This window comes from Acanthaster planci, linkage group LG01 (assembly GCF_054643075.1).
Source record: "Acanthaster planci isolate LZ-2023a linkage group LG01, COTS_SCS, whole genome shotgun sequence".
NCBI lineage: Eukaryota > Metazoa > Echinodermata > Asteroidea > Valvatida > Acanthasteridae > Acanthaster > Acanthaster planci.
Genome location: NC_141777.1, coordinates 39,069,399 through 39,095,504, shown reverse-complemented (window position 1 = coordinate 39,095,504; position 26,106 = coordinate 39,069,399). Strand labels below are relative to the sequence as shown.

General features: G+C 39.7%; 1 protein-coding gene across 10 annotated transcripts in view; it reads left to right on the top strand.

Annotated features, from left to right (window-relative positions):
• Positions 1 to 26,106, top strand: part of LOC110980495 (uncharacterized) — a 202,728-nt gene that overhangs the window by 43,774 nt on the left and 132,848 nt on the right. Inside the window, exon 1 of one of the 10 annotated variants that reach the window (XM_087146380.1) lies at positions 14,246 to 14,405. The exons of the other annotated variants lie outside the window; for them this stretch is intronic. Coding sequence (XP_087002506.1) covers positions 14,376 to 14,405 — 30 coding nt within the window. The 5' untranslated portion in view covers positions 14,246 to 14,375. Of the gene's footprint in view, positions 1 to 14,245; positions 14,406 to 26,106 lie in introns of those variants that run through there. 10 annotated transcript variants of the gene reach the window in all.

The following is a 26,106-nucleotide window of genomic DNA, read 5'->3' as shown; positions in this document are numbered from 1 at the left end:
AGTCCATCTCCTGAGAACTTGGTATCACGTCTTGTGAGGAAAGCAAATTGGCTCCAATTGGGACCATCTAGCCAATTTCACTGGTTAGGTTAACCAGTAAACAAGCCAGTGGTATACCCAGACACTCAATTGTTTGATTACCCTCATTAGGAGCCTGTTGAGGAACACTGCCCTCATTAAATTGGCCACGCTTGACTTACTTGGTACTATTTTCTCCACAGTGACTTGGAGGAGGATTGTGAATCTACATGCTTCATTGAATGCCCTCGCATCCCGATGATAAATAGCACAAATTTATCAAGCTAATGCTTCTCTTGGGATTTTACCTCCCTGTGAAAACCTTCCTTACTTTTTCTCAACATCTGTCTATTTTCTCTCTTGCATGCCTCGATCACATGGAAAAGTATGGTTCAATATGGGCTGTCATTGGTCACAGTTGTATACAAAGGCTTTAGAATAGGGTGAAGTTTCAGCCTGTCTAGAAATGAGAGAGTTTGTCCATGGTTCACATACTCTGTTATCACAGACTTGTAATCATGGAAACCATGGAAGCATCAAAGATTGCGCCAACTTAAATATGACTTAAAATATGTACACCTATGGAGGTTACCAGCTAGGGGCTTTATCCATTGATATTTGTGTGATTTGCAGCCATAGCCATTACCGGTCAAGTAATCTGACACAGCCTTGATGCCATTGGCATGGACAGTTTTCTTATACATTACACAGCACTGTTAATGAAGGGATGCTTGTTTAAATTATAGACCTAGTGCTTACCCAAAACACACATAATGATGATACTCCGGCACATGTACTGTAATGCTGGCTTTAGGAAATTGCACCTTTACTTGCAATATTGATGTTGAACATACACTCTGGGGTTAATTTGCAGATGTTTGTTCAATTAATGAGCCATGTTCATTTGATGTACTGGTAACGTGGCTGAAATGATGTATGACAAATGCACTTACACACTTGTGTTTGATGGAAAGAAAGTGGGATTTTAAAAAAATTACTTCAAAGTTTGAATATTTGAAATATCAAGAGTTCGTGTAAATTTGAATGTGTATGGACTTAAGGGTGGAGTTTTTGTATTAATCTTATTGAAACACTGCTATGGTTTATGCCAGTGCACACTGCACAAGTATTGGAAGAAATGCAAGGAAGCAGTTTCATCAAGATACCCTGGTATCTTGATGTTCAGAGCTACGCAAGGTAGCTCCTAGTCTTGTTAGAAAGCAATACATTTCTGCCATATGCCCTAAGGCAGACTGGTCATCATTGATTACTAATTCTATCTTTCTCCGTCCTCTCTGCAATCTCATTGACTGACTGCAGATTATCGGAATTCGTTATGAAAACATCCCCCCACTGTAAATTAGATGCATTCTTAATTGGGGCGGTGAGGTCTGTTTGTGCTTAGGAAATGGCAACCATGGGCCAACCCAGTAATTGATGGGTTTTTGTCACTTGACAAATCATCAATTTCATTATTTGCTTTGTCAGTGATTTTTTTTAACTTGCTTGCCTGTGTAATGAGGTGTAATCTATTTACTATTTGTGTGCATGTTAAGTTACAAAGGTCTACATGCTTTAATGTGTACTCATAGACATGCACTTAACATGTCAGGTCATGAGCACAGTTAATGTACCATTTGTTTTCCACATGACTTTCTCTAGAAGAGAAGTTGACTGGAAAATATTTGGAGATCGAGTGCAAATAAACTGATAGCAAATACAGTAAATAGACAATGGTGGGCAGTTTCTGAGGGAGGAATGATGCACTTTTTATAACCTGTGTGATATGACTTTTAAAAATTGTGGAATTATTTTTCCTTGTTTTTGATATATTTACTAACATTTTTGAAGAATGTGGAAATTGAGTTTTTACCAAGATGTTTGTCCAAAAACTTGTGCTTGTTTTCCGTTTTGGCGTTGGCAATACATAGCAACCCACAGACAGACAAAATCCCACACCATCCCCAGGAAATATGTAGGATTGTGGGTGGAGTGACTTACTTTACTTTCCTACAATTTCAGTGGCTTGCTAGATTTAGATGAACAAAAAATCAATACGCTCTGGTTGAGTTGGCTCTTACTAGTAGTTCACACCGTGGTATTTGCACAGTACATATGCAAATGGTGAAAACAGTCAAAAGTGACTGAGTGGTATTCCAAATAACCCTACATGTATGTTCTCTCTGTAGTTTTGACAGTCTAAATGTACACCTTTATCTGCCTCTACATGTATGTTCTCTCTGTAGTTTTGACAGTCTAAATGTACACCTTTATCTGCCTCTACATGTATGTTCTCTCTGTAGTTTTGACAGTCTAAATGTACACCTTTATCTGCCTCTACATGTATGTTCTCTCTGTAGTTTTGACAGTCTAAATGTACACCTTTAACTGCCTCTACATGTATGTTCTCTCTGTAGTTTTGACAGTCTAAATGTACACCTTTAACTGCCTCTACATGTATGTTCTCTCTGTAGTTTTGACAGTCTAAATGCACACCTTTATCTGCCTCTACATGTATGTTCTCTCTGTAGTTTTGACAGTCTAAATGCACACCTTTATCTGCCTCTACATGTATGTTCTCTCTGTAGTTTTGACAGTCTAAATGTACACCTTTAACTGCCTCTACATGTATGTTCTCTCTGTAGTTTTGACAGTCTAAATGTACACCTTTAACTGCCTCTACATGTATGTTCTCTCTGTAGTTTTGACAGTCTAAATGTACACCTTTAACTGCCTCTACATGTATGTTCTCTCTGTAGTTTTGACAGTCTAAATGTACACCTTTAACTGCCTCTACATGTATGTTCTCTCTGTAGTTTTGACAGTCTAAATGTACACCTTTAACTGCCTCTACATGTATGTTCTCTCTGTAGTTTTGACAGTCTAAATGTACACCTTTAACTGCCCCTACATGTATGTTCTCTCTGTAGTTTTGACAGTCTAAATGTACACCTTTATCTGCCTCTACATGTATGTTCTCTCTGTAGTTTTGACAGTCTAAATGTACACCTTTAACTGCCCCTACATGTATGTTCTCTCTGTAGTTTTGACAGTCTAAATGTACACCTTTATCTGCCTCTACATGTATGTTCTCTCTGTAGTTTTGACAGTCTAAATGTACACCTTTATCTGCCTCTACATGTATGTTCTCTCTGTAGTTTTGACAGTCTAAATGTACACCTTTATCTGCCTCTACATGTATGTTCTCTCTGTAGTTTTGACAGTCTAAATGTACACCTTTATCTGCCTCTACATGTATGTTCTCTCTGTAGTTTTGACAGTCTAAATGCACACCTTTATCTGCCTCTACATGTATGTTCTCTCTGTAGTTTTGACAGTCTAAATGTACACCTTTATCTGCCTCTACATGTATAGGAATTTGTCTCTCAGCTGTCAATTTATTCATAACATTTCGGGCGGCATTGGATAGATTGGCCCAAGAACTGCCTAAATTTGCGCACTAATTCGCTGGATGGGGTAGGGTCAGTTTACTTGCTTGCATTTTGATCCTGTTACCTTCAATGAAGCGTGACTGAGGGTACACCCCAGCAGGGAGCCGGCAACTTCACATCCATGGATGGCACACCTCGTATCTCAGGAGACAGAGTATCACTGGGCAGCTCAGTTACACGCTGTGAGTTTTCTCAAGGGGAGTGGTTGATGGGTCTCCAAACCTCTCAAGATCATCAATGTGAATTGTTTGGGTATAAACAAGTAAGGAACGATGATATGCTGCTTTGTTAAGTGAGGAAAAGATGTGTAGCATCTTGCCTTATTTGGTTATAATGCATTGCCAAGCATTGGTAGTATTTGTTTAGGATCTGAACTTAATGAATATATTTCCTTGTTGCATCATTTGTTCAATAACTGCCATTGGAGGTCAGGCCAAAGCACTTTTGAACCTAATTTTTAAAAAATACCATCAATTCATGTTTATGACAAATTCCTTGAGATGCAAAATTCCTGCTGAGAATACCTCATTCGGCTGTGTACTTGGCTGTGCCATTTACTTCATTGCAAGTTTCAATAAATGAAAACATGATTAAACAAGCCTTTCAATATGAGGTGTAAATGTCATGTGATTCTTATTTGAAACTGTGCATCATGTCTTCTTCCTACTGTCTAGTGCTTTGTCTTCTTCTTAATGGTTCAATTTGAACTGGGCCCACCCTAGAGACATATTCATGGCTTTGTCCCTTTAAGTTAATAAAGGGAAACCTTAAAGTAGCGGTAGCCACTTTTTATAGAGCAACCTGTAGTCTCTCATCCAGTCTTCTTTTGTTCCTTCAGAGATCATGACCGGGCAAAGTTTTCCAGATCATTATTCCATCGGTAACCAGAAGAATAGTCTTTCAAATCAACTCGACTTACAATCGATGAAAGGAGATCTGGGGGGCTTGATAATACAACTACCACCCTTTCTCTGGGAAAATTAAATTAAATGTGACTCACACAGTCAACATAATGACACAGAAGGTTGGGATTGGGAGGGTAAATAGAATTTTGAATATATCTCCTAAGAATGTTCTTTGACAGTCTCCTGGTGCCAGGGACAATATACCTGGCCTCCCGTATGGCACTGACAGGGCCCAGTGTGAAATAAAACCTTCTCAAAACATGATTCTGAAATCGGACCCATTACCTGGGGATGAGATCTCATTTTTTTTTCTCTTTGCCTGGAGATAAGACCACGTACGTGTGCAGACCACGACTGCAAAGGCTGCTGTTCTGAAATTTGATCGTCCTCGCCTTGCGAACTACCCGTCAAAGTGACAAGTTTGGGCGGGGGGGGTGGATGGAAGATGCCTAACGCATCCTGGTGGCATCCCACACCAGGAGCCATCAGTGTCTTGAACTGGCCATACGGATCATGAACCCAACCTGTTATAAGCAGTTTGTATCTTGATTAGATTCCAAACTTGCTGATAGTCCATGGATTGGGGGGCAGAGGAGACTGCATAGGAAGGGGGTCTCACTCGAATAAAATGTTTGCCTTCAAGGGGTGAAAACCATCACAAGGTAAAAATTTTTTGGATAATTTGTTTGGGGAGAATGTGTTGAAGTGAATTTTTTTCTGTCTCCTTATGAACTTGTGGGTTGAAAGGCGATTTCTGTATTACAATATTGCTAAGTGCAATGACCGAGGTAAATGAACTTTTGCCTCCCCCATTGACTGCATTGCACGGTACATTTTGTCTCCTAAAACCTGGTCCGTTATTGTATGGTCTCAGCGGTACAATGTTGTAATAATTATAAACCCTCAAAAATGAACCTTTGTGTCTCAGTTAACCCCATTACTTTGAAGCCTTTTTAATTTTTATGCTAATGAGATTTCCTTATTTTAATTACAGGTTTTGCTGCAAAATCCATCATTAAAATTAACATCTCCCCGATGCAAAATACATTTTGAAAATTTCCATATTCATGAGCAAACAGTGATTTCATCAGCAACAACCCCTGATTTTGGGAAAATGTAGACAACTTTGAATGTTTTAAAAGCGCATCATTCGATTCATCTCTGGGGGGATGCCAAATTGTTTTATTCATTAAAGAAAAATATGAAGCTTGAGAAAAAAAACTCATTGGTGCTACCTTTAAATTAAGGGATAACACAAGCTTATTTCATTGCTGCTTCCCTTAAATTAAGGGATAACACAAGCTTATTTCATTGCTGCTACCCTTAAATTAAGGGATGACACAAGCTTATTTCATTGCTGCTACCCTTAAATTAAGGGATAACACAAGCTTATTTCATTGCTGCTTCCCTTAAATTAAGGGATAACACAAGCTTATTTCATTGCTGCTACCCTTAAATTAAGGGATAACACAAGCTTATTTCATTGCTGCTTCCCTTAAATTAAGGGATAACACAAGCTTATTTCATTGCTGCTACCCTTAAATTAAGGGATAACACAAGCTTATTTCATTGCTGCTTCCCTTAAATTAAGGGATAACACAAGCTTATTTCATTGCTGCTACCCTTAAATTAAGGGATAACACAAGCTTATTTCATTGCTGCTACCCTTAAATTAAGGGATAACACAAGCTTATTTCATTGCTGCTACCCTTAAATTAAGGGATAACTCAAGCTTATTTCATTGCTGCTACCCTTAAATTAAGGGATAACACAAGCTTATTTCATTGCTGCTACCCTTAAATTAAGGGATAACACAAGCTTATTTCATTGCTGCTTCCCTTAAATTAAGGGATAACACAAGCTTATTTTCATTGAGGTAAAGTGTCAACTGGCATAACAAAAACAGTATGGCCATTCAATACATGATTTTATAATGACTCTTCATTTCACATGCAAATGGATATTTAAAATTTCTCCTCTGGTACAATGCAAACGTTAGGTTTGAATTGTTCATTAGCTTCTCATCTGTCAGAGACAACGTGGGTACTTTTCATCTGCGTTTTGAATGTCTGAATGGCATTATAAGTTGCTCATACTTCTAGACTATAAGTCAAGTGGTGTGCTTTGCCTTTTGGAGCACCTCCAAACCCCAAAAGTTGGCCTCCCTAAACTTGAAAAGATCAAACAGATCCTGGCATGAGTGTAGATTTCTATTTACCTTCACGCTACATGACAAACATGCTCAACTCTACACTTGGGGAGTTCTTGCCTTGCACTTGTCACACTTTTCCGGTCTACTTGAGCCATGCATCGCGTATAAAATGTCCGGGAACCGAGCCCCAAGCTGACAACTCAAACCCACGATATTGTCCTGCCCAACTGGGATGTGACCCATTTCAAGACACACAGGGCATTTGCAATGAAGGATTCCCGACAAAAAATTGCTGTTTCATGTGATTTTGTTTGTTGGCCACCAGTTCCCAATTGAGGTTAATGACCCAATCAGAGACTAGGCATCTTTGCCAAAGGTGAGCTTCTGAAGACAAGGAGGTCATTTGTTTCCCTCAGGGTATGGTGAGCCACATCTGCAGAATACGTAGTTACTGCCAAATTCCCAACTGATCAGCCGTGTAGCATTTACAGGAGCTAGGCATGTGGAGTATTCTGTTGGATCACTTCAAACATGCCTTCACATGCTGCTAAATTATAACTGAACTGGCACGATTTAAAGCTCCAATAGGATTTCCTGCCGCTGAAACTGAGGATATGGTGTAAATCACGACAGCTCCTGTTGTTATGGGCCTGATGTGTAGAGAATAACAACCATACTATCTTCCTGTATGCAGTTATTGTTTGATAACTTCCTTGGGTGTGTAGCAATGAATTTGAGAATATTGTTATTTTTGGGGTGTGTATGCTCTTTGCTTGCCTATGTTGTCTTTGAAAACTTTCGTACAGGGACTACGTATGGCATGTTTGGGTACATGTCATGACATTGTTTTGACTAATTTCATGAATGCATTCAAATGACCCTCTGTCTGTACCTCTTTGTCTGTAATAAACCAGTCAATATGGAGAGTTTCTCAATGGATTAATAATCAGGATGTAAATTGGGATATAAAATGCTCCCAAATGACCCCCTCCTCCAAACCCCCCCCACAAAGGGCTCGAGGAGAAATTTTGGGTAGTTTAAGTCCCAATAATATATGGTTGTTTGTTTAGCAGCATCACATTAATTGTTGAAACCACCAATGACTGCTTTGATTGGCCCCTTTAAAAAGAACCGTTGGGTAGGACGAGACCAGCTGCTACTTTCCTCTGGACAGCTATTTCTTGGCCAGTTGCTGTGCTCATCTGATAAATTGTATCAGTCATCTTAGATTTGTTCGTGACAGGTTCAAACTCTCTGGTCTGGACGCTTGGGGAGAAGAAAACTGTCCATTGCAAAATCTGCCATGTTGTGAGTTGATTGATCGGGCAGCAGTTTCACTGTAAAAAAAACTGTCTTACTTCTCAAAACTTTAATTATTTGAAGAAAAATTGATTGGCAGAATAAGTAAGGCTGTAGAATTTGCTCAGGTAAGTGGATGTTGACCCAAACAAAATTAAGGCCTATACATGTACATTAGACTCTGTACCTACCAAAGGTAGATACCACTTTCCTATGGCCTATTTTTACTCTGTTATAAAGGTACTTGGAAGTCACATTTTTGTTCACATTTTTCTGTGGTTGTTACAAGGCACTCAGTACAATGCATGATTCTGAAAGTAGATCCGGAATGGCCTCTTGTTCAATTATAAGTCAAACTTTGCTTTGAATTAGGCCAACGTAGCTGACCTTTTATCTGTTGACGTGTTAATTTGTTTGTTTGTGGAAGTCATCACTCTTGTGTGTTTTTCTAATTTCTTAATGAAGCTCTCTGCAAATGGAAGGAACACAGAATTGTGAGACACATTCCATCTCACTAATTAATACTGTGTTGATGTATCGCTTTGTGCTGATATCACGCAGCTCTGCTCAACACTGTATTTTTTCTCAGTATACCTTAGAAGTGCTTCAAACGTGTCAGTCAAGGGGGGGGGATTCAGTGATTTGATCTTTTTGCAATAGGCCACAGTCAACAACGGATCAAAATTGCTGCTGCTCCAGCAGGTTTCATCGCGCCATTTGTTACGAGTAAGACAACTGTGAAATGAAACGGATGTTGGGGGAAAAAATAAATCTAATTTTAAAGTTTCAAGAGCCTTATCTGTGTGTCCCCTGTCAGAGTATTGGGACAGTTCAGTGATAAAGTGCCCTTTTCTTGTGGAGTTTTATTTAACAAGAAGTTGATCTGTGACTTGGAGTTTGCTTTAAATGCCAGAGGGTACAAAAGTTGAGTTGATGCTGGATTTTTTTTTTCGTTTGGCTTGTCATTATTTTGGGATTATCTGTTATTCAGAATAAGAAAATCTAGGATTTCCCTCCTGTGTTCAAATGTGGGATTGAAGATAAAAGAATTTTGGAAATCCTAGATTTAAAAAGGCATTTTTGCCTGTTTGTACAAATATGAGTGTACTTTCATCGTATGGGGACATGTTTGCTATTGATTTTCCGAAGAACTGTTGGGTTGGCCTGCCTCTTAAAATAATCAATACATGTATATGTATATGCTCAGTTCTAAAAAGTATCGTGTGGTGTGGGATTTGAACTGACACAAATTTGACTAGTCTAATATTAGTATAGAACATAATAACATTGTGCATAACTAGTTTGGTTAAGGCTTGTCTATTTAAATCATAGCTGAAGTAACAGTACATCATTGTAAAACATCACAGTCCTTTCTGAGGTGGAGATACATTTAAAAGCAATTTAAATTCCAGCCTGGTTAATTAGCTAATGCAAATATTGATACATTATTGACATGCATATTTGTAAGTTTATGGTAGCTACGTGATAATTGCCTATTGATGTCAAGCATGGTAAGGTGTGGTTGATACAAAAGACACCATCGGCATCAACTGCATTTTAATGTACATATACATGAACATACACGGCTAACATTTAACTGAGTGTATAACCATGACATAGAGAATATAAAAAGTTTCCTGTTGAATGACTTACTTTTTATTTTTCATCGAAATTTTCATCGACAATTTTCATCGAAAAAAAAATCAACTGTATATATTGTAAATACGGCATGTGGCAGCTGTCAGTGGTTTGTTGTAATGAAAGAGTTCAATCTACTCATTTCCTCACTTTTTCTCGCCAGGATAAAAGATACTCAACAGACCCAGTCAGTCCTAAAGGAAACATTGTGCAAAGCTCCAATAATCTTATGCCTAGAAGAGCCCAGGCGTAACTTCCCTTTCCACCCCCCAAAACTGTGCCCTTTTGAGTGGGTAGCAAGAGTTTCAAATGGGGCCAAAGGGGCTTCACAATAACCGTACACCACCTGGGGGGAAACAAGCCCATTCACCGCCCCATAATAGTGATTTCCCTGAGATTAATTTTTCACAAGTGTGTGACGGATGGCCTTTTGAATGGACTGACATTTATAGTATTGTTGGCGTAATGGGGCCTCTCAGGCAAAGTCGTCAAGTGTGAACCTCGGGCGCATCAAGTTTTCACGACTGACATGGGAGAGGGGAGAGAGGGGTTAGGGGCCAGGTTATTTTAAAGAGAATGTGAGTAATATCCTCGGCCCATTAGAAGTTGTGATGGGGAACCTGTTAACCTTCTTCAAATACGAGAGTGAAAGTTATAAATCATAGAATGTAGGCAGTCAAGCCCGAGGAAATCACAACTAAAAATCAGTTTACAAACTTCAGTTTTATGCAGTGGAAGATTGTCATTTCAGAGCAGTATTCACAGTATTCATTAAGTACAAAGTTGAACATAAATGTGCATGGGCTGGTGTGTGTATTCCATTAGTAAAACTGTTTTTTGTATGTTTCTTGTACTCAGTGGATTAGCCTTGCCCGTTTTAGAAAATTTTGAATATTTCTCCAACCTAAAAAGGTTGTCCACTGTATCATATTTATACATGTGGTCTGTTAGTGTATATGGTCTCTTATCCAAATGGTAAGTATTGTAATGGGAAAAGCATTGGTTATAACCCACTGCAACCATCAAACTTATTCCCAAAACAACTCCATTTTGTTGAATTGAATTCAGAACTTCCCTGATAAGTCTTCAGATTTACAAGTATTGTTTCAACCAGATTATGAGTGCATCATTGAGAAAGACGAACAAGGAAGAGATGTTACAAACATTTCTGTCTAGAAGCTACTGCAGCTTTGAATTTCCAGGAATTCTTATATAAAAAGGAGGGCATTATAATAATTCATGATTTTCCACCAGGTTGCTTTCCTTAGTTTTGTTATTGCCTGATGTGACACCTGGGTGCTCTTAATTCTAGCGTCAGTAATCTTATCATAATTCTTACACGTCTCCAACATGATTTACAAGCAGCGAACAACCTAAAAGGGAGCTGTAATCGCATTAGAACTTAATCAACTCAAATCTCAAGGCAAATCCTCTGCCTTGTTTGATCACAGATTTGCTTTTTTTTTAGTAAGATAATGTATGGACATACCCTTTCCCCTTCATTAAATCTGTGCACTTAGGATTCATGTCATTGCTCGCAATCCAAGCAAGAATGTCTAAAATGATGCTCTAAGGTGTAGTGATACATCTAATGTAGATGCTTGAGGAGATTGGGACTAATCTCCTTATTACTAGCATAGGGTAATTACATCAAGCTGGAGTATCAGTTTGGCTTCAAAAGCCAACATTGCCACCTAAAAAGGGTATTTTGGGCAAAAATTTCTGAGTTTTGGATGCCATTTTGTTAATTTGGTTGGGTGCATCTCTTCCGTAAATGTCTGCGTCTTAACATCTTTTGGACCGTCTGCGTTACAAACGACGATATGAAAACCAGACTTGACACAGCTCCAAATTTTTCGTCAGTTTTGTTTATGTATTCACACGAATCATGTTTGCAGAAAGTTTGTAGCAGAAAATCGAAGAGGCTATCGCTTACATGTAGGTGGCTTCCAAATTACTTGGCAGCTAGGCGGAATCATGTCTAGAGGAAGTGAATGCAGCTTTTATAGCCATGGGCATCCTTGGCCACACATTAGCCACAGCCATAGTCAATTTGATATGGATACAGCCGGAGTTTGCACCTGTATGGTTTGTCATTTTACTAAAGGCTTTAAATGAAAGGCTTGTAAAACACTCAAGGAGTAAGACTAGATATTGTCTTTGCATGGTCCAGGTCACATGCTCTTGCCACTAGTGTAATCCAGCAACAGAATTGGAAGCCATTATGAGGTGGCAGAAGGCACACTGGAGGTACTGGTATGTGAGCACTGAATACCTCTTCTAGCAATCCGGTGCTTGACTTTCCTAATAAGCATCGAGCTCAAGAATGGTGTCTGGGTGCTTTGCCACCACAGGTATTGCATCTCCTTGGAGGAGTCTCTACACACTCATACACAGTGTTCCTGCAGAACTTTGGATTTCGCTAGGTGAGAACTTGTGACCATGGCTCATTCAGTCAAAGTGCACACTAGCCGGGCAGGATTTGATCTGATACGACAAAAAGTGAGAATTACTTGCAGGAATGCCATAAGACTCAACAGTTTCAATATCTGGTTTTTGCTAAATTCCAGGATTATCCTAGAGGTCAAGCAGCAGATAGATTGTAAGTTGCCTTCTGAAAAATAATTGCAAGAGGTATAGGCCAAGTCTGATTGGTGTGATTTGATGCAGGTTTGACCTCAAAATGCTGGTGAGCAGTGCCATACTATTTCAAGATTGTGCTGTTGGCGTATAGAGTGGGTTACGCCACGGTCTAACAATGGGCAACGTTTAGGGGACAGGGTGTACGTGTGCCTAGGTGTTTATACAGGTGACAAGGCCTAAAAACATACAGGACTTGTATCAACAAGGTACTTCCCAGAGGTGTTGATCAGCTCATTGACAGGACTGGTGGGGATTCGTGAGGGGGGGTTTCAAAGGTTTTAAAGGGAATTTCCTTTCCACTGCTAGAATAAAGATTTGCTAAGATCTTTCAGGTGCATGAATTGTTGCATATTTACAAGCACAGTCATGTGTAAACAAGACGAAGTGTGTGCTTGATCTCTTGAGCGGAGACGGTTGTTTGTCAGTTTGGGTTTTGCTACTTGGTGACATTGTGAATTTATGCATTGTCCCTTTAAGATTTTGAGGGTAAGAGTAATTACACAGGTGTGAAGTTCATTACTCTAGGGGTGCATTGTTGGAATGTACTCACTAAAGGTGCCGCTCAGTATTCTGGAATTTTGGTCTTAATAGTGGTGCGATTTACTGGATAAATTATGTCTCAAGCTTAATTTTCTTCATTTGTAGGAGGTGTTTCATGGCTTCATGTCAGGTTGTTGCATCCCACTGATGACAGTCTTTTTGCTGCTTGCAAAATTGTGAAGCCTTTCAGTCTGATTTTGGATTCATTGCTGGAGAAAGAGCACTTTTTGATCGCAACCTGAACTTCCTCTATTGCACATCAGAATCACACGGCAGGGGCTAGCTTTTTCCCCCACCCAGCTGTAACAGGGATTGCATTTGCAAACCAATATCCCCAAGCACTGTGCATAAATTGTTTTGATTAAGAGCAACGTTTTGATGAGCTTGGCAGATTTACACAACCGATATTCCACACCACCGTGACTGATTCCGAGATTAGCTCACCCTATCTCTTCTCCATCATTCTTGCACTCAATCGTTCGCCTTCACTTCCACTGAAACGACAAGTGCCACTGGCAAAATATATTTATTGCGGCACTTGTTGAAAGATGCTCTAATAACCAACGACAAGTCTTCTTTTAAAAGGCACTGAAGATTTTCAACCAGACTCAAGTTTGCTTGTATTAAATCAACTTTGATGAGAGTTCCATTAAAGAAACTGATCCATCAAATTGCACTGAGTAACTAATTTGATGCTGTGGAATGATTTTTTTTTCATGCTGTCTCCTGGCTATTTGGATGTTTCCAGAAGAATTTGAAAATCTTTCCTTCAAAATCAGGGGTGTGTAATGGCATCAAATATCCATTAAATTGATTTTTTCTGACTGATTTACAGTTTCAACAATTGGAAATGTCCAATATTTTCTCACATAACAGAAATGCATTGTGATATTTCCTTTTTTCAGGAAATACTGGTACTTGTAAGCAAATCAGTTATGGTTGTGGCAGTTTGGTGGTTAAATTCCATTTCTTCCCCACTGTCCATGAAGTACATTTGCAAGTGTGGCTTAGAAAGCTAATTTTTTAAAAGATACATTAAAAACGTGAATATTTAGTTTTTTCTGTTAAAATTTATAAGGTCCACATAAAGGGAGTAAGTCTTGTTTTTGTTTACTTTTTGTGGAATTGCTGTGTTCAGTTCCTGAATATGGCGTGCAGATTCAATCTTCAAGCGTGCTAACATTTCACTCATGATGATATTTGTCATCACCTTTTTTTCTCAGTATTGGTGTTTATTTTCACACTATTTATTTACCCTCAAGTATAGTCAAATAGTTAGAGTGCTGTATAAACTGCGATCGGAACTTGACGTCAGTCTAGTGTTTGCTAAAAGAAAAAATGGGGACAATATCCTCAAAGACCAGTTTTCCCATCTCGAAAAAAAGACAAAAAGGAGGCTGTATTGTTCGGCATTTCAGTAGCTGTAACAGCCCTGGTGATTTCGGCTGTGTTTAGATGGAGAAAAAAAACACAGAAAATCAAAAAAACGTGATGGCTGCGAGACTGCTTATTCAGGTGGGCTGGACAAATATGCAGTTTGATAATTGACAGCCACCGCCCGGTACCCTGGTTCTTGGTGAACCAGTTAACCGTCCCGCTGAGCTGATTGGGTCATGTACATGTATGTCCTAGGTTCGCTTGTTTAGGACCACATTCGCTGATCCAGGACACCATTGCTAGGTAACTCAACCCAGATTGAAATCTTATTATAATCACCGTAGTGATGCCATGGAGATGATACCAGGCGCTGCTCCCCAGGTGAGTATTTACCTTCTGATTTTAGTTAATGATGCCATTATGTATGATTAACGGACTGGGCCAACTGGCTTGCATGATATCTAAGTACAATATTAATAATCCGTTGGTGTCAGGGCAAATCGTAGGTTGCTGCTCTGGCCATATCATGCGCTTGTTTATAAGACTATTTGGTTGACATCTTTACCGATGATAGTCCAAGGAGATACCATTTACTGTAGCAGCACCTCATGTATGTTCAATTACGTATTCCTACACTTGAGGCATGTGTATACTTTAGCAAGTACCCTAATAGTTAAAGAGGTATTTATTACGCCTACACCTCATCTTTGCTACTGAAGTTCTATTCATGTACGGTAGTTTCATGAACCCCTCTTCAAATTATGGATAAGGATTTGTTAGATACTACATGTAGGTAATCAGCATTGCTACAGTGTGTTTTGCTGGTTGAGGTACCAGTCTGCTATGCGTAAACAAAATGTAATGCTTGGAGTACACGTACACGTAAGTGTTGCATCATAATAACTGCATGCAGTCAAAATAGGGTCAAAGTAGCTTTAAGAAAATACATCCCGAGAAAATTTCTGTTGTAGAATATTCCCAGAATCTCTGGTAAGGATTTGAGAAATTGACATTGAAATATTCGGATGAATGGTCATGGCACGCTGCCATAATTTTGTTGTGTTTGTAATTGTAATATACGAAGCAAATGCCGGTTGTGATGGTAATGGGCCTAATGGCTGCGTCATATCAAACCCAACAGCGCTTGAAACACACCCACGCAGCATGCAAGGAAGTCAATATCTTGATTTGTTGTTGGTATTTTGTTGTTGGTCAGTGACCTTATCAACAATTTGATTGACAGTTGTTGAGATAAGCAAGCCCTATTATCACACCAATGAGCAAGTTTGAAGTTGGGTTTTGTCCTTAGTGGCAACCAGTAGATTACACATGTGTACAAAGTATCAAAAGAGTGTCAGGAATATAAACCTGACCACAGTCATCAAAGCTTTGAAACGTTGCTGTGCTAGAATAAAGGGTTATACAAAGGTTACAGTATTGGCAGGTTTGGAGTGAAGTAAATATTCCTTTTGTTTCCTAACCAGGATTCAGGAAAGGGTTAAAGTCAGCTCTTCGTAGAATGTCGTGAGATATCTTTCATATTCAAGGCTTTTCCACTTTCTCTGTATTGAACAAGACTCGAATGGAAAATCTGAACTCCACAAGGGAATTGTGACAATGTGCCATTGGCCCTCGTGTTAACAACAGATGGCATAATCTGTAGGAAATTATGTTCTGTTGAAGCGACACACCACGTATACGTACAGGTTAATGTGTATGTGACCAAGAGTGTACGTGGCAAAATTGTTGAGAATTCATGGTCCTTGCATTGGCAACATATGGGCATCGGGTACCTGTCAGTGTTGGAAACAGTTGTCCCAACTTGCCTGTCTCCCCTTTGCCAGTGAGGGGTTACAGCTTGTGAATAGAGCAGATTGGGTGCAACAACTTGGCACAAACTGAAAACCAATGTTACAATCACAGTTTGCTACCAGAGGAACATTCCAGCTATACAAGTGAAGTGTCTTCTTCAGCACTATGAGCTCCAAAATGCCAAGTTAGGCCTCAAATCATCAGTGTTGTCACCAAAACAAAAAAACCCAACTACTCTCAAGAAACTAAGTTGTAATTACTCTCTCAGAGCACACAGTTGATAAATTTGGCATTGAAATTTGGCTGCAAAGATCAGGACCAAGAATCCATTTTTTGGGGAGTGGACACCCCATATATGTATCCAGTTATTTTGTGAAAATGAAGTGGAAGAATTTCCAACCTATTTGGTTACAGTTCGTCAGTTAAGACCTCTAGGCTATTTGGAAGGTTTATGAACAGTTACACATGTTGCACCACACACCAAAGGCCAAGCATATGCTCAGGATTGGTTTACAGAAAGAAAATCCTACTTCTTTCTGTTGGCATTTGATCCGTGAACTGTCTAGGAATCTGAGACAGCCAATTTGGTCTCTACATTGGTGGAAAGTTCTTAATTTGTGTATGCCGTCAACATATGAGATTTTTTAGTGTGTAGGGTGTGACTTGGGTAGTGTGGTGCAATAATTGTCCAAGTTTTCACAGTGGGACAGAATTTTATGATTTTCTAAGTGTTCAAACAATGTGGACCACATACCATGACAATGGGGGGGGGTTGGCAGAGGGAGATTGAGGAGGGAAGCAGTCAACTATTTGTAAAAATCCTTGGTATTTTCAGGGCAACTGGAACATAAAATGCCCTTTTATCTCCATTCATTCAGCACTGGCAAGCACAGCTAGCTATGAACCAAAATGACCAATGCATGTAGGCCTATGTCGGAGGACAGAGGAGCTCACACAATGACTTATAGAGTTCAAACCAGAAGGTAAAACACTCAGTGTGGGTGACTGGTAAAGCATGTAAATAAGACATAATGCATAGAGTGCATTACCAGTGCTAAGGGAGGCTGACCACTTTAGAGTACCCATTAGCATCAAGGCACACTTACCAGCAATAGTCTGATATATAGGTGTTTTTATTTGAGCACGACAGATTCCAGGGAGTTAACCTAGTGGCTTTCTGCATGGTGTTGTCTACCTGAAGCAAATAATTTTTGTAGAGAGAGTATTTGACTATTATTAGGGAAGTTTGTGGGGTGCTACAGACAGTGAGTTTAAGGAATACACACATGTACCAAGCTCTCAAGCGTAGATGTTGAAGGAAGCTTGGCTGAGCTTGTCATTATCAAAGGCCATACCACCCATGGAAATATTAAAGTGGTATTTCCCATCCTTTCAAGTCACGTTTTGAACAGATGGAACTAATTTCTTAGTAAACCATGGAACATGGAACCTAGGCCATGTGCAGATTACCCTGTTCCCAGCTGGTTTGTAATTGTGCATGAAACCATCCAGTTACTCCCTGACCCTCTTGACTACGATCCCGGAATCCTGCCTGTCTTAATTTCCAATCCGGTCGCTATTAACCCCTGGTTGTATGGCACAATTCTGGGGCAAATCCGCAGGCTATTTTCCACCGGTACCCTGGGGCAGAATGATTGTTCCACTTACTACACAAGCCTGGAAAATCTTGAATAAGACTCTGCGTCACATCAAACTGAGTTAGATAATTTGGCCCGGCAAGATGCAGGATGGTATATCTACATCCACGTATCTCCAGCCCTTGTATTAGGGGCCTAACCCCCTATAACCTGACTGCATTAAATCTAATGTATTAGATTCAGGCCAGGCAATTGTGACGGTTATTGCCGGCTGTCATTCTCGCTGGGAGTGCAGATAAAATGGCAGAAGAAAGAAAATAAATTTGAAGTCAGCGCAGTGCAAGATGAGTGGCTGGGGTCACATTCCACGCTGTTTTATTGGCCCAAAGTCCAACACAGCCACAGGAAGTTTGAAGTTCTGTGCTTACTGATCGTATCTGTATGCTTATTGACACTCTCAACTATGCCTTTTTTTTGTTTTATGTTGTTTTTCTTATTGTAACTTGGCACTCTTGAAATTCTCAGTTTACTGCATCTTGTTTTGAATAAATCCATGGATGTGATAATCAGTTCAGAAACTGAGCAAATGTTGTATAGGAATCTTTTAGTAATGGAAAGGTTCCAATGTTGGTTATGGTGACTTCTTCAATGTAAAACAGTTGCATCTGTGATGGCCTCCATGTATTTGTCTCTGCAACAAAGAATCTAAACATCTTACAATTCCAAACAGAGTAACATTAATTGAAATAAAGCAATATGAATATGGAAATCATTTCAAATAGTAAGTAAGTAAGCTCCAAAATTTCTGTAAGGAAAAGAAGTGCGTTTAACACCAGAAAGCTGGCAAGAATCAAGCAGTTACATCCTTGACAACTCTTGACCTTTGCAGTAGAGGTCACAAATGACACTCATTGAAGGGCCTGTCAGGAATGGTAAATGGGAGCTTCTGCAGTCAGTTTGTCTGCCGCAATATTGGCATCTTTTATGATCTTTTTCATTTTCGAGTGTTTATCTCGGCCTGGGTTAAAAGACCAATTTATGAGATGAAATCGGTGAATTTTGCTGGCTGTGGGATTGGGAAATGTGTGCGTTGGTGATAAAAAGCTGGTTTTGTGTAATCTTTATGATCAGGCTTGAGAAAAATACGGCCAATTTCTTAGAAAAGTTCACGAGGCAAAGTCCTAAAGAATATTTGAATCTGTTAACTACCTCTATGAATATTGCATATTTGAGATGTGTGAGCGAGTGCAATATTTGATGCTATCAATGTGACTACTATGCACATGAACAAGGCTGACTCACCTGTAATCGTGGATTTGATGGAATGTCAGATGAAACCATTCCCAATAATTTGAGTGATGCTGCTGTTAGCATGGATAAAAAGGCAAGTTGATCAGATTGGAGAAAATGTTTGCTGAAAATACTGTCCTGCTTATCTCCACACTTCTGTTTTTGTTCATTACATGAACTGATGTGCACTGAATTGATGCTGTAGTTTGGATACATACTAAGCGATATCATTGCCTACCAAGTCTGGCTTTGTTTTTCGTTACCTGTTCACTTTCAGATGAACAGTGCACTTGAATGATGTGGGGGAAGGGAGGGGGAACAGTGTTGGAAAATAACCATCTAACTGGTTCAAGTGGACTTGGTCCATCCAGTCATTAACACAAAAGAATCATTACCGAGATGGTACTCAAGCCGTGTTCGTACTGGACTTTTTTTGGTCAAACTTACCAAGACGATGGTAACTTTCCCCATTTTAAGTCCAGTGCGGACATCCCAGGAAGTTTTCCTCTTGGTTACTTTTACTGAGCCATGCGATCATTTCTACCGGCCAACTTCTGCCCAGGAAAAATTACAGGAAAAAAGTCCAGTACGAACACAGCTTTACATGAACTTACACACATTTAGGTACAGGTAAGTATCCTATTAGTCTACATTGAGCCCTGAGCTCTGTTCATCACTCTTGCTTATCTTCAATTTTGTTTGATGCATTGCTGACAAACTGTGACTCAGCTTTTCATACAAACAGTGTACTTTTGGTTTGCTAGTGCTGCAAAACTTTACACTCAGTGACTTTCAAAAGTTCAAGAGTTGAATAACCTGACTAGTCAAAATGAGACCCAGGTGTATGGATAGGCTTGTTGCTTAGTGCTTACTCCAATTGTATCAGGCCAAGACCTTCATTTCTCCAGGTTCTAAACAAACTGGTAGACATCTTTAACAAAATTCTTTCAGATATTAAAGAACTGCTCAACCTTGGCTCATCAACACATTACTGAAGTACGGAATGCTTTCGCATGTTAGTGCAAACCATTTCAATTTCAAAGGAATTTGCCTAGCTGCTTGGGAAATACACCTTGGTGGCTCGTTGTTGGCTCAATTGGTAAAGGATGTGTGTTTTGACTGTGTGTCTGGCACCTGGTGTCCTTCCAGTCTTCTTTCATTTGTGCCTGAAGTACATGTACATGTATCAGACCATTGCCATTTTCTGGATAGATTTTTAATGCTAATGCTGTGATGGATTTCCTAGATTTCTTACTCCCTCCCCATAATTTGACAATCTAGCCAGTTTTTATGGTTCACTGGTATTTTGTTCATGTTTCCAGATGGAGGTGCAGATCTTTCAAATGAAAAATTGATGTAGAAAGATTAGGAAAGCCATCCCAGCAGAATGTAGCCTAGGGGTCCTAACACGTGATTCTGACATCATTCATATGAAACAGAAAAGCAACTGAAAAAAGGATTTTGAGGTTAACACTTTGAAGAGAATCCAGCAAATGAGCAAATGTTACCTGTCAGCCCTGAGATATATTCCACTTATCATAATGGTGATTAAGGCGTGCCAATACTTTTTGCACAATTTCCCCTCAGACATGCATAATTAATGAAAAGATTGTGAACGCTGACAACCATTAACAATATTTATGCAATTGGAACACGCTCTACTCCCTACTGATGTGACCAATGCTCAGTGGACCTGTTGGGCCACCACAACTTGTAAAATGCCCCTAATGAGAACCCACATCTAGAATCTTGCTTCATTTGCATGACTGATCCATTCTTCTATGGTTCCCTCTGTCCTTCTTGCCTTCAGCTGAATTTTTGTCCGCCTAAATGGTATGTGACCCCACAACATTCAGTGAGTGAACAGTTTTTTTGTCACCAGGGTCATGCAGGTGATAGACCCTTAACTAAATTAGGTAGCTGTACCTACCTGGTCCTAAGATCAGATCCCCTAGGACCCTGTCTACAAGATTACCTGCTGCTTGCTTCATTATCTTATTATCCTGCCAACCTGGCCATTTGACAGATCACACCTTGCCCCCTCACCTTTCTCTTCCCAAAAAAAGCTAATCTGTATTCCCCCTGGATCGGGGACAGGACTGTCAAATACATCAGGGAAGATTAAGAAGAAAGAAAAGCTTCTCCTGTTTTATGAATTTAGAGGTATGTAATTAGCGATGTGTTGGACGGGGATTCTGCATGCCTCAGCTGCTGGGCTTAGAATCAAGGTGAGAGACTCTGAACCAAGGAACACCTCCAAATAAGATTTTGTTAATTGCAATAAAGGTCCATTACCATAGCTGGCAATGAGGGATGTGCATGTTGGGAAGGGATAGACTTGTGCAAGTCCTGCTGTTTGAGAAAAATAAATAGTTTGGACTGTAATTTTTTTGGAAGGGAGGAATCATGAGGCTAGATCGCACTGATGCATAGAGGAATAAAACATGAAGCATAAATGTTTTCAAAGGTGTGATCATTTACACAGACATAGAATAAGAGCAAATCAATGACTTAGTGAGAGGCCTCCATTTGTTACAATTGATGGTGATTACACCTGCATCTTTTGACCTGTTGTTTCAGTTTCCATGACTTCATTTACAGCCAGATGTTTGACCCCCCACCTCAGGTTGTGGTCTCTTAAGGAGACATATTCCATGGCAAATTTGGAGAGGGATATGACTAAAAAAGAACGTTTTGGAGACTTTGAGTACTTTCCTATTTGAGTTAATCATTTTGGTTTTGCATGTGTACCGGTACATGTACATGTACATGTACGTGACTTGCAGGCAGCGAGAAAGTGTTGCCCCGTGTATTGAAGGCTCATTTCTCTAGGTGTGAAAAATAAAAGAAGTCAAATTTGAAGCTATATGTTTTGATAAGAATGAATGTCAGATCGAATATCAACATCATATGGAAAGTGTGAAAGAATTATGTGTGGTTAGTTTTTGTTCTTAAATTCGAGCCTGCTTTATCAGTGACAGCGGGCGTTTCATGCTGGGCCCTTAACTCGGCCCAGGCACGTGCTGAGGTCAGTCACTCCAAATGTTGCCATTTCCAATTAGGTGCCGGCCATTTGGGTGTCCAAAGGGGTTGAATTTAACCTAATTTCCAAGTTCAGTGTTCCAGAAATGAAATCCACTGACCATGCTCTTTGACCGATGCCCAGCATGTGTCCCTTTCTGTGGTAATGGATGGACAGGGCACCAGGGGCTCCAGAAACAGTTTTGCATTTGGCAATCTTAAATAAACAGGTCCCTAAGTAAATATTTTGAAAGCTTGTAAGCCTTTCTGCTCCATAGAGTCCATGCTGGAGAAAGCATTCTATTTTTCAGAATCTGTCCAGCATTACAAGATGCTATTTCTCCCATCTAGATATTGATATCCTCACAATTTCCACATATTCTGAAATTCTCAGTTCAAATAATGGAGGAACTTGGTTGTATGTGTGTGTTTCTTCATTGATGCCATGTGCCCATGAAGCTTGAAACCTGATAGGAATGTATCTGTACTAGTTAATGAACCATACAGGACGTTAATATTTATATACCTTTTATAATCATTACATGAATTTTAATTCATGTCATTTTCCTGTGTAACTGTGAATGTACATGTACTGTTTTGATGAATTGTGGGGTTCTACAAGGTGGTAATAAAATAATATAAAAAATCAACAATTGAAAAGCTAAACTTTCAAATTTTACTCAAAGGGCAACACATGCATGCCTTTGATTATGAGAAAAATTATAACTCATTGTGTTGTGAGTATTGCTGTATGTGGTGACATATGGTACTGTTGTTACATTGCTAAAAATTGCCTCTAAAAGCAGTTCTTTCCACCAGTGGTTGGAGGCTAATCATGGACCATTCCTGCAGCTGATGGTTCTGATTCTGTGGTTCTAATAAATGTAGCATTTTGCCTTGAGGTCTTGGATACCTGACATTCTGATGTCACCGATAGAAGATGCCACCACTGAGAGCATGCACGCTTCGTTACCTCAGGAATGACTGGCTAAGTGCCCCATATTTTGCTTCCAAGAAAACTAAAGGGAGATAGAATTTTGGGGGGGAAATGATACCCGGGGTAAAATTGTGTGAATACCAGACATGCAGTGCAATAGCTGTAGATGTAAACTCAGTCAGTTTCCTGATCTTTTTCTTTTAAATTGTCCTGTTTACGTTTCTCCTCCTTGTGTTTTTACACACTAAAAACTTGTCTTTATCTTTTTTCCTTGTTGTTGCTCACCTGTTCAGGAAGTCCGAAGAATCACAATCAGTCAAATTTTATTAAATACTTTCTGTGTTCTTTTCTCCTTGGCAATGATAAATCAAAGTTTAAAATTAATAAATAAATGAGAGAGAAAAGGTGCATATGGGGTTCCTGCTCTGGATCTACAAATGAATCAAATCAACCGAATCAACTTCAGATGTCAGGTGGAAATGTTCAACTACTTCTCATTGCCAGAGGGAGGAACTGACCAGAATTTTGAAGAATTTTAATTCAACTTCAGAGAGCGAGATTTATGACTCAGGGAAGCCTGATGCATTTTAGAAGGACATGTGCTTTTCATTCTAAATTGAATTTAGTGTGACAGCTTGTAGAACTGTAAACTTTACATTTGATAAGAAGGAAACTGGTGATTGGGTCTTGAAATTGATTTCTCATGTCCTTCCACATTAAAATTGTAAGTTTTAAACGTGAGGTTCTCTTTTGTTGTAAATAAGTCAATTCTTTTTTAAATGTGTTGACAAAGCAAGTTTGATGTCTTTCCTGGGTAATATAAAAGAATGGCATCGAATGGCAGGAAACTGTAAAAAGCCGCCCTGCACTTGCATCAACAGTAAAGGAAGGACACAGAGTTTGAATGAGATGGAGTGACAAATGACAGACATCAGAGGACCCCTCACGTTGTTGAGCTATGCCTGGCACGAAATCTAGGCTCAAATCCCCCTGAGTCAAGTTGTCTGGAGACCCTCAAGATTCCTCCAGGATTTAGCCCTGTCCAGCCCAGATTCCCTGTCCATTACTCTCAGCAGAGTGGGCCTGGATGAGGGTTAGCTTACCAGACTGACCTTGTCCAGGGTAAGGGATAAGAGGGGTAGGGGTCCCTGGTCTAATTGGGTGTTGTTTTGGCAGTTCAGGACAGACTCCAGCCAAAACACTATGAATTATTGTCCTAGAAAGTGGCATTTGGGGATAAAAGTGCAGTAAAATCTTTTATCACACAGTGGCATTTGGAAACCATTAACGCAACTGGATTTTTAAAGGGGAATTATTGGCTTTTTTTTTCACTTGACATTTGAATGAAATCAATGCTGAATGTTAATCATTACTCTCTTGAACCATGGCTACATGCGATTACCCTCTCAAAATCCTGTTACCATTACTTTTTCAGTTACGAGTGATTCCCAAGAATATTACATCCATATTGGTGAGATGAATCAATAGCGTCATTTATTGAGTAGTTCCTTGTAATCAAGCGCATTTTTACGTATAAAATTACAAATAGAAAAAAGTACTTAGTATTAGGTCCAAGTTCAAGTGCAAGTACTACAATACTGGAGTGGTTCCTGTCTTTTTCCATTAAAAAGATGAAATTGTTGTAAAATAGTGGCACAAGGAGCTAGCTTATACTTTGCTCTTGTTAATTATGCGAAATCTGGCCTTTCCTGGCTCTTTGTACAGATAGCCTACAGTGTTAATTCCTCGAACAATTAGAATGACTTAACCGTGTATGCACTTTAGGCTAGCAGTATATTTTTTCCATTTCTTAACACAGTGTTTTGGTTAATAGAATCTATGCAGGATACCTTATGAGAAATGATGCTGTCATCCAAAAACAGAATTTCTTTTAGGGCCTTAGGTAATCATGCTCATAAGTGATTTTTATTCCTCAAATGCATCTTGCAAGATGTGAATATAATTACATGTCTTGACAATAATCAAGGGAGAATATGAGGTTGAAATTGAAAACAAGTTGATGGATATCCCAGTGACTTTGAGTCCAGAGCCTGGAAGAATAATGAGAAGTGAAAAATATGGAAAGGTGAGGGGAGAAGGTTGAAGTATTCAAGACATTGGCCACAAACTCTTAGATCTGATCTGGTTGTTGCATCTCCAGATGTTGGTAATGTTTCATCAGGTGCACCAGAGTGAAATAGCCATTGATGGTCAGCTGCCTGCATTCCAGTACATGTGTCCATACCCAGCACTACAGACTCTTGAGGATTTACAGCCTGACAGTGTCACAGAAATATGATGTCGGTTGTGTTTTGAGACATGAGCAGCATTGGTTACATTCTTCTAAGTGGCCAGCTCCTTGCTGGCAAGAATTGTCATGGGCAATGTATCAACGTCACTTGGTCATCCATCAGTGGCTCCCAGACTGTGGATGTCAGGAATGCTGCGGTGTCTAGCCTGTCAGGCCCCCTTGTAGCATGCAGACCTACTAGAGACTTTTCAGTCCCCACACCAACACGTATTCCTTCAAGCATTTCTGGTTTCTCCAGATGTGGACTGGACTGGAAGGTTAGCCACATCACAAGTCAGCTTCTGACATCCTGCGTCAACTATGACAGCAGTGCTCGAAAAATATTTGGGGTCAGAAGTTTATCCACGTGATGAAAGGGATGAAAGTGCCTGGGCATCTCAACACCTACTTTTTCGTGCATACTCTGAAAGAGTTGGTACTTGAAAGGGGATCCTAGGGCATGTGGGCGGGCTGGTTTTGCAGTTCCGCACGTGGCGTGGTGTTCTGCTGAAATTTCACTTTGACCAGATGCAGTCATAAATTTGTTGCCTGCTTGACATGAAAACTCAAGTGTTTCTGTATTGTATGGATCCCAGCCCTGCTTGCCATATTTGGGTTTTGGAGTCAACAGTTTTTGTCGTAAAATTTGTTTCCATAGAAAAAGAATCAGTCATCCAGATATGGCTGGGATAGGACAGGAGCTTCGGAAACAAAAATCTGAAGTATCTTTCCCCATGAGAGTGAAGGGCTGTTGTTGAGAAAGAACTAGATACCTTGGAGAGTTGTAAATGTCTATAAAACTCTTGTGGGTTTCCTGGTTCCTGATGAGGTAAAGCTGCTGCATCTGGGCCTGTTAGGTCAGGATTTTTATTCCCGGGATAATTGGAGAAGTTTGAAGAATCTGCCAATTCAAACCAAGGCCTTTTATTTAATAGTTGCTTCTGCTTTGCTGCTGGGTGGCATGGGAATCCATTATTGTAACCAAAGTGTTGGTTTTTAATGACAATCACTGGGATTCAGCAATTAAGAGTCTTCAATGAGCTTTAAAGATGGTTGGATGAGGTCATTGCCTTGTAGCCTGTCTGATTGTTTTGACATGTGGAGGATGACTTGAAATGTTTCATTGAGAATTTT